This window comes from Sturnus vulgaris, chromosome 32 (assembly GCF_052056855.1).
Source record: "Sturnus vulgaris isolate bStuVul1 chromosome 32, bStuVul1.hap1, whole genome shotgun sequence".
NCBI classification, from domain to species: Eukaryota; Metazoa; Chordata; class Aves; order Passeriformes; family Sturnidae; genus Sturnus; species Sturnus vulgaris.
In genome coordinates, this window is record NC_142274.1 from 546,797 (window position 1) to 555,472 (window position 8,676).

General features: G+C 61.8%; 1 protein-coding gene across 1 annotated transcript in view; it reads right to left on the minus strand.

Annotated features, from left to right (window-relative positions):
* Positions 1-760: 760 nt before the first annotated feature.
* The window catches only part of LOC148220685 (transcription intermediary factor 1-beta-like), an 8,323-nt gene continuing 407 nt past the window's right edge, over positions 761-8,676 (minus strand). Inside the window, exons 2-11 of the mRNA XM_088154845.1 lie at positions 7,079-7,128; positions 6,955-6,994; positions 6,327-6,386; positions 5,459-5,649; positions 5,329-5,420; positions 3,919-4,187; positions 2,930-3,026; positions 2,323-2,397; positions 1,225-1,359; positions 761-1,094 (exon numbers count right to left, since the gene is read on the minus strand). Of these exons, the coding sequence (XP_088010971.1) occupies positions 957-1,094; positions 1,225-1,359; positions 2,323-2,397; positions 2,930-3,026; positions 3,919-4,187; positions 5,329-5,420; positions 5,459-5,649; positions 6,327-6,386; positions 6,955-6,994; positions 7,079-7,128 (1,147 nt within the window). The 3' untranslated portion in view covers positions 761-956. The remainder of the gene's footprint in view (positions 1,095-1,224; positions 1,360-2,322; positions 2,398-2,929; positions 3,027-3,918; positions 4,188-5,328; positions 5,421-5,458; positions 5,650-6,326; positions 6,387-6,954; positions 6,995-7,078; positions 7,129-8,676) is intronic.

Sequence of the window (8,676 nt, forward strand, 5' to 3'; positions counted from 1 at the left end):
TCCGCAAAAAGGCGGAGCGAGGCGCTCCGAAAACCACCGATCTTTGTCCCTCGGGTCTTTCCGGATAATTTCGGCTCTTTCCGGCAGCCACTTCGTGTCTCCCCGGATCTCTTTCCCGCGCTCGGTTCTTCCCGGCTCCCACCAGCCAATCCTGCGCCGGGGGCGGGGCTTGAGCCCCTTTCTCCCAATGGCTGCCGCCATGTTCCTCATGGGCGCCGCCATCTTTCCCGGGCCCGGGGGGGTGCACTGGGACCAGTTTCCCCTCCCAGTCCCTCCCCTCTCAGCGCTGCCAGCCCCAGCTCCACCCCCACAGCTCCCAGCTCAGCTCGGGGGTGAGGGGGGACATGGATGGAAGAAGGGAAAATGGAGGGGGGGCACAGAGGTCAATCCAGCCCTGAAATGAGGGAGAATCCAGGAAATCCAGCCCCAAATGAGGGAGAATCCAGGAAATCCAGCCCCAAATGAGGGAGAATCCAGGAAATCCAGCCCCAAATGAGGGAGAACCCAGAAAATCCAGCCCCAAATGAGGGAGAATCCAGGAAATCCAGCCCTGAAATGAGGGAGAATCCAGAAAATCCAGCCCCAAATGAGGGAGAATCCAGGAAATCCAGCCCCAAATGAGGGAGAATCCAGAAAATCCAGCCCCAAATGAGGGAGAATCCAGGAAATCCAGCCCCAAATGAGGGAGAATCCAGAAAATCCAGCCCAGCCCCAAATGAGGGAGAATCCAGGAAATCCAGGTCAAATCCAAGCACAGAAATGAAGGAGAATCCAGGAGGCCAAACCAGGGCTGTATTTTTCTGAGTGACCCCAGGATAAGAGGGGGACAGGCACGTCCCCATGGCCTGGGAGGCTCTGGGGGAAACTGGAACCGTGGAGGGGGGGGGGGGAACCAGGACCCCAGTGGGGAAACTGGGGTCCTGACAGGGGGTTTCAACCCCCCCAGGAAAGGGAGATCAGGACCCTGGGAACATCTCCAGGGCATCCTCGGGATCCAGCAGGAGCCTGGAGAACTTCTGGTCCCCGAAGACGGCGCTGAGGCGGCTCTCGAGGAATCGCTGCAGCTCCAGGATGGATTGCACATCCGCCTTGTCCTGGGGAGGAGAGAGGGGGGGTGGAAAAAAAAAAAAAAAAAAAAAAAAAAAAATCCCCAGGGGATTGCAGAGGGGGCTGGGGGGGGTCCCCGGGGGCTGAGGCTCTCGGGGTGGGGAGGGGTCCCCAGACCTCGGTGAGGCGGTGGAACTGGCGCAGCAGCTGCCACCCATCGCGGGCAAACTCCTGCGGGCTGCGGTAGTGGGGGCTCAGCTTCTCCTGCAGCCGCGCCCGCATCAGCGTCAGGTCGATGGCGTCGCGGCCGTCCTGGGGGAGCAGGGGCGGGGTCAGGGCTGGGACGGGGTCCCCCTGCATCCCAAAAACCCGGAGGGGTTGGAGCCCTCCGGGTTTTCAAGCAGGAAACAAAGGCCGAGACCCGAGGCCTGGGAAACGGGTTCTGAACGTGGGTGATGGGAGTTAAAATCACGGGGGGGTGGTGAATTGGAAGGGCGTGGTTGCACAGAGTGAAGGGGTTTAAGTCTGAGGGTTTTATAACATAAAATAGGGAAGATTTTAGGCCTTGTCTCAGTGTTCATCTTCCTTCTCCATGGGTTTCAGGTAACAGATTCTGATTGGTCAGTCAGTGTCACACTAAGAGTGTGGGAAGTTAGTTATTGAGTTAAAACTGTAAATAATTTAAATAATGTAAATAATGTAAGTGCTAAGGAAGTTAGTTATTAAAAGTGTAAATAATGTAAGTGCTAAGAAAGTTAGTTATTGAGTTAAAATCAGTAATATTATAATAATATAATAATATATAATAATATAATATAATAATAGAGTATAATAGTATAATAATATAATATTATATAGTGTAATCATATATTAATATAATATAATAATATTATAATGTAATATAACAAAATATAACAATATAATTATAATAAAATAATAATATAATATGATAATATATTATAATAAATACTATAAAAAATATTATAATAAGTGTTAATTCTCTTTTATACCATTTAACTCTAGGAAACTTGGTAGCAGCTAAATCTTTCTCCATTTTCCTCACCTCTAGCAGGCAGCTGGAAATGCTGCTGAACGTTCTGTACTTTCTGATAAACTTTAATATAAACCAAGCCCAAACACGAAAAAAACCCGTTCCCATCGTGTTTTGTTAATCCTAGCTCGGAGTAAAAGCAAAAAAAACCCCCTAAAAGCGCTAATTAATTAAGCGTTAATTAGAAGTGCCACCGTTAGGGGCCCGCACGCGGCGGGGCTCACCGGGGAGCTGGAGAGGCGCTGCAGGGGCCGGCAGGGCTCGTGGCACAGCAGCTCCAGCAGCACGAACTCGCACCTCTGTGGGGTTGGGATGGGGTTGGGATTGGTCCCTGGGATTGTCCCATTGGGATTGTCCCCACTGGGATTGTCCCCAAGGGATTGTCCCCCCTGGGATTGTGCCCCTTGGATTGTCCCCCCTGGGATTGTCCCATTGGGATTGTCCCCCCTGGGATTGTCCCCTGGGATTGTCCCTCCAGGATTGTCCCCCCTGGGACTGTCCCATTGGGATTGTCCCCCCTGGGATTGTCCCCCCTGGGATTGTCCCATTGGAATTGTCCCCCTGGAACTGTCCCCTGGGATTGTCCCATTGGAATTGTCCCCCTGGAATTGTCCCCCTGGGATTGTCCCATTGGAATTGTCCCCCTGGGATTGCCCCCCCGGGATTGTCCCATTGGAATTGTCCCATTGGAATTGTCCCCTGGTATTGTCCCCTGGAATTGTCCCCTTGGGATTGCCCCCCTGGGATTGTCCCCCTGGGATTGTCCCATTGGAATTGTCCCATTGGAATTGTCCCCTGGTATTGTCCCCCTGGGATTGCCCCCCCTCTCACCTGCTGGTCCTGGGGGCTCAGTTTGAGGGGGGGGCCCTGATCCCCGTCCAGGCTGGGAGGGGGCAGCTCCTGGCACAGCAAACACGTCCACTCGGGGCTGTGGGATTGGGAATGGGATCCCGTGGGATTGGGAATGGGATTGGGAATGGGATCCCGTGGGATTGGGAATGGGATTGGGACTGGGATTGGGAATGGGATCCCGTGGGACTGGGAAGGGGATTGGGAATGGGATTGGGAATGGGATTCCATGGGACTGGGAAGGGGATCCCATGGGATTGGGAGTGGGATCCCATGGGATTGGGAATGGGATCCCATGGGATCAGCACCTGGAGACCCCCATGGGTCTGGGATTGAGGGGAGGGGCTGCTGGGGGTGGGGAGGGGGGGAATCCCACGAGGTTTGGGGTCGGTGGGGGATTCCCCGAGGGATCAGAGACAGGAGATCCCAGGATCCAAGAGGTCCCAGCAGATCCCAGGGAGGTGACACAGGGCAGTGGATCCCAGGGCCCAGGGGGTGACACAGGACAGTGGATCCCAGATCCCAGTGGGGTTTGTGGATCCTGGTAGATCCCGGTGGGGGTTGTGGATCCCGGTGGATCCCAGTGGATCCCAATGGTTTTGGTGGATCCCAATGGGTCCCAGTGGATCCCAGTGGGGGTTGTGGATCCTGGTGGATCCCGGTGGGGGGTGTGGATCCCAGAGGATCCTGGTGGGCTTGGTGGATCCCGGTGGAACCCAGTGGGTCCCGGCAGATCCCAGTGGGTCCCGGTGGATCCCAGAGGATCCTGGTGGATCCCAGTGGGTCCCGGTGGATCCCAGAGGATCCTGGTGGATCCCGGTGGATCCCAGTGGGTCCCGGTAGATCCCAGAGGATCCTGGTGGATCCCAGTGGGTCCCAGTGGATCCCAGTAGATCCCAGTGGGTCCCAGTGGGGTTGGTGGATCCCAGTAGATCCCAGTGGGTCCTGGTGGATCCCAGTGGGTCCCGTACCTGGGCACGTCCTGCAGGGCGGGCAGGTGGCAGTGCAGGTGGAAGCAGCGCTGGCAGCGGTCACACATCACCACGGCCCCGGCCTGGCCGCACACGCGGCAGCACGAGACCCCCGGGACCCCCGGCGGGACCCCCGGGAGCCCCCCCGGGGCCAGCGGGACCCCCGGGCCGGGGGAGGAGCCCGGGGCAGGGCCCGGCTCCCCCGGGGCAGGCGGCAGCAGCCCCACGGGCTTGGTGTCCCCGGTGTCCCCAATGGGAGACTCCTGCTGCTCCTCCTGGGTGAGGGAGACAGGGACAGGGACAGGGGACATGGTCAGGGACAGGGGACAGGGGACAGGGGACAGGGTCAGGGGCAGGGCAGGGGGGACATGGTCAGGGATAGCGGGGACAGGGACAGGGCAGGGACAGGGACATGGGACATGGGCAGGGACAGGGGGGACATGGCCAGGGACATGGGACATGGTCAGGGCAGGGGGGACATGGTCAGGGACAGGGCAGGGGGGACAGGGAGCAGGGACAGGGGACATGGTCAGGGACAGGGGACATGGTCAGGGACAGGGGACATAGGACAGGGCAGGGTGAGAGAGCGGGGACAGAGGACACCGTCACAGAGCGGGGACAGGGTGAGGGATAGGGGACAAGGGACACGGTCAGGGAAGGGTGACAGAGACACAGTCAGGGCGAGGGGACAGGGGACAAGGGACAGGGAAGAGGGACAGGAACATGGTCAGGGACAGGGGACAGGGTCAGGGAGGGGGGAACCCTCACCTTGACAAGGGAAGAGAACATGGAGCGCTCACCTGGATGGGGAGGGACACAGGGGACACTCACCTTGACAGGGAGGGGGCACAGGGGACACAGGGGACACTCACCTTGACAGGGAGGGGACACAGGGGACACTCACCTCGACAGGGCGGGGGCACAGGGGACACTCACCTTGACAGGGAGGGGGCACAGGGGACACTCACCTCGACAGGGAGGGGACAGGGGGACACAGGGGACACTCACCTTGACAGGGAGGGGACACAGGGGACACAGGGGACACTCACCTTGACAGGGAGGGGGCACAGGGGACACAGGGGACACTCACCTTGACAGGGAGGGGACACAGGGACACTCACCTCGACAGGGAGGGGACACAGGGGACACTCACCTTGACAGGGAGGGTACAGGGGGACACAGGGGGACACTCACCTTGACAGGGAGGGGGCACAGGGGACACTCACCTCGACAGGGAGGGGACAGGGGGACACAGGGGACACTCACCTTGACAGGGAGGGGACACAGGGGACACTCACCTTGACAGGGAGGGGGCACAGGGGACACAGGGGACACTCACCTTGACAGGAGGGGACAGGGGGACACAGGGGACACTCACCACGACAGGGAGGGGACACAGGGGACACTCACCTTGACAGGGAGGGCTCCGTGTGGCTGCGCCATCCCTGCAGTCGCTGCTGTCGCTGCTGTCACTGCTGTCCCCACTGTCCCTGCTGGCCCCACTGTCCCTGCTGGCCCCACTGTCACTGCCTGTCCCCGCTGTCCCCGGCTGTCCCCGCTGTCCCCTGCTCGATGACGATGACGCTGAACTCCTCGGCCGAGGGCCCCGGGAAGATTCGGAACACGGGCGGCTGGGCCGGGTCCAGCTCCAGGTCCAGCTCCAGGCGCTCCAGGCTCACCCGAGGCACCTTGGGCAGCCGGGGACTGTCCTGGGCCCCGGGGGGACCCCTCCTGGGGGGACACAGGGGACACTGGGGGACACCCAAAGCTCCCGGGGACAGGGACTGGGAGCTCGGGGGGCTGGGAGTGCCCGGGCACTTGGGGACAAGGGGACAGTGACAAGGGTCAGGGGTGTTGGGGACAACGTGACAGAGTGATAGTGCTCAAAGGTGTTGGGACAAGGGGACAGTGACAATACTCAGGGGTGTTGGGGACAGGGGGGACAGTGACAAGGGTCAGGGGTGTTGGGACAGGGACAGTGACAATACTCAGGGGTGTTGGGGACAAGGGGACAGTGACAAGGCTGGGGAGTGCTGGGACAAGGGGACAAGGGACAGTGACAGTGCTCAGGGGTGTTGGGGGTGAGGGGGACAAAGGACAGTGACAAGGCCTGGAAGTGTTGGGGACAAGGGACAGTGACAAGGCTGGGGAGTGTTGGGGACAGTGTGACAAGGGTCAGGGGTGTTGGGACAACGTGACACAGTGATAGAGCTCCAAGGTGTTGGGGACAGGGGACAGTGTGACAATACTCAGGGGTGTTGGGGACAAGGGGACAGAGTGACAAGGCTGGGGAGTGCTGGGACAAGGGGACAAGGGACAGTGACAGTGCTCAGGGGTGTTGGGGACAAGGGGACAAAGGACAGAAGGGTCCCAGGGCTCCATCTTCCCCTCCCCCATGCCCTAATTACCTCTTAATGAGCAGCTTCTTAACGAACTTCTCCTCCTTGGGGGAACTCCTGGGTTTCCTCCTGGATAACGAGGGGGGGGGGGGGGGTCAGGGCAGGCAGGGGGGGGGCTCTGGGGAGCCCCAAAATGTCACCCTGGTGACAAGGGGACAGGAGCAGGGGTGACAAGGGGACAGGAGCAGGGCTGACAAGAGACAGGGCGGGGGTGACACGGGACAGGGGATGACAAGGGACAGGGGTGACACGGGACAGGGGGGTGACAAAGGGACAGGGGTGACAAGAGACGGGGGGGGTGACACGGGACAGGGGTGACAAGGGGGTGACAAGGGATAGGGGGGTGACAAAGGACAGGGGTGACAAGGGACAGGGGGTGACAAGGGACAGGGGTGACAGGAGACGGGGGCGGGGGTGACACGGGACAGGGGGTCCAAGGGGGTGACAAGGGATAGGGGGGTGACAAGGGACAGGGGGGGTGACAAGGGACAGGGGGTGACAAGGGACAGGGGGGTGACAAGGGACAGGAGAGAGCAGGACACAGGGTAACAAAGGGGGGGGAGGGTGACAAGGGACAGGGAGGGTGACAGGGGACAGGGAGGGTGACAAGGGACAGGCCCCCCCATCCCTCACTCACCTCCTCACGGCAGTGACACCGTTCTCGGGGGAGCTGGTGGCTGGTGACAAACACATCAGCGGCTGTCCCTGTGTCCCCTTCCCGTGTCCCCTCCCGTGTCCCCTCCCGTGTCCCCCTCACTCACCCAGCTCGGGGCTCGCCGGGGGCCTGCGGCTCCAGGTGGGGGGGGGACAGCTGGGGGGGGACAGCCCGGGCTGGGGGGCGCCCAGGGGGCTCCTGCTCCTGCACCAGCAGCTCGGGGGTCACCTGTCCCCCACTGACCACCAGGGCCTGGGGGGGGACCCTGCAGGACCAGGCCGGGGGGGGGGACGTCACCAGGGGGGTCCTGGGGACATCACTGGGGGGGTCCTGGGGACATCACTGGGGGGGGTCCTGGGGACGTCACTGCTGGGGGGGGGGGGGTCCTGAGGACGTCACTGGGGAGGGGGGGGGTCCTGGGGGACATCACCAGGGGGGTCCTGGGGGACATCACTGGGGGGGTCCGGGGGGGGTGGGGACCCCAGGAATGTCCCCAAAGTACCTGGGAGGGGGGTGGGGACCCCAGGAATGTCCCCCCCCCAGGGAATGTCCCCGCCAGGAATGTCCCCCCCCCCCCAGGAATTGTCACCCCCCCAGGGGATGTCCCCCCCCCCCCCAGGAATGTCCCCCCCCAGGAATGTCCCCCCCCGAGGAATGTCCCCCCCCCCCCAGGAATGTCACCCCCCAGGGATGTCCCCCCCCCCCAGGAAATGTCCCCCCCCCCAGGAATGTCCCCCCCCCAGGGATGTCCCCCCAGGAATGTCCCCCCCAGGGATGTCACCCCCCCCCAGGAATGTCCCCCCAGGAATGTCCCCCCAGGGATGTCCCCCCCCAGGAATGTCCCCCCAGGAATGTCCCCCCCCAGAATGTCCCCCCCCCCAGGAATTGTCCCCCCCCAGGAATGTCCTCCCCCCCCCAGGAATGTCCCCCCCCCAGGAATGTCCCCCCCCCAGGAATGTCCCCCCCAGCAATGTCCCCCCCCCAGGAATGTCCCCCCCCAGGGAATGTCCCCCCCCCAGGAATGTCCCCCCAGCAATGTCCCCCCCCAGGAATGTCCCCCCCCAGGAATGTCCCTCCCCCAGGAATGTCCCCCCCCCAGGAATGTCCCCCCCAGGAATGTCCCCTCCCCCAGGAATGTCCCCCCCCCAGCAATGTCCCCCCAGGAATGTCCCCCCCCCAGGAATGTCCCCCCCCAGGAATGTCACCCCCCCAGGAATGCCCCCCAGGATGTCCCCCCAGGAATGTCCCCCCAGAGATGTCACCCCCAGGAATGTCACCCCAGGGATGTCCCCCCCCCCAGGAATGTCCCCCCAGGGATGTCACCCCCCAGGGATGTCCCCCCCAGGGATGTCACCCCCCCAGAATGTCCCCCAGGGATGTCCCACAGGGATGTCCCCCAGGAATGTCCCCCCAGAATGTCCCCCCAGGGATGTCCCCCCCCCCAGGAATGTCCCCCCCAGCAATGTCACCCCCAGGGAATGTCCCCCAGGGATGTCCCCCCAGGAATGTCCCCCCAGGGATGTCCCCACAGTACCTGGCTGGCGGGGGAGGGGTCCTGGGCGCCGGCCGTGGGGTGGCTCAGCAAAGGGCGGGGGGCTCAGCGAGGGGGGGAGGGGATGCTCCGAAATGATGGTGCCTGAGGGGGGAGGGGAGGGGGAGGAGGGCGGGGACAGGGACAGATGTCCCAGGTGATGGGGTCTGACA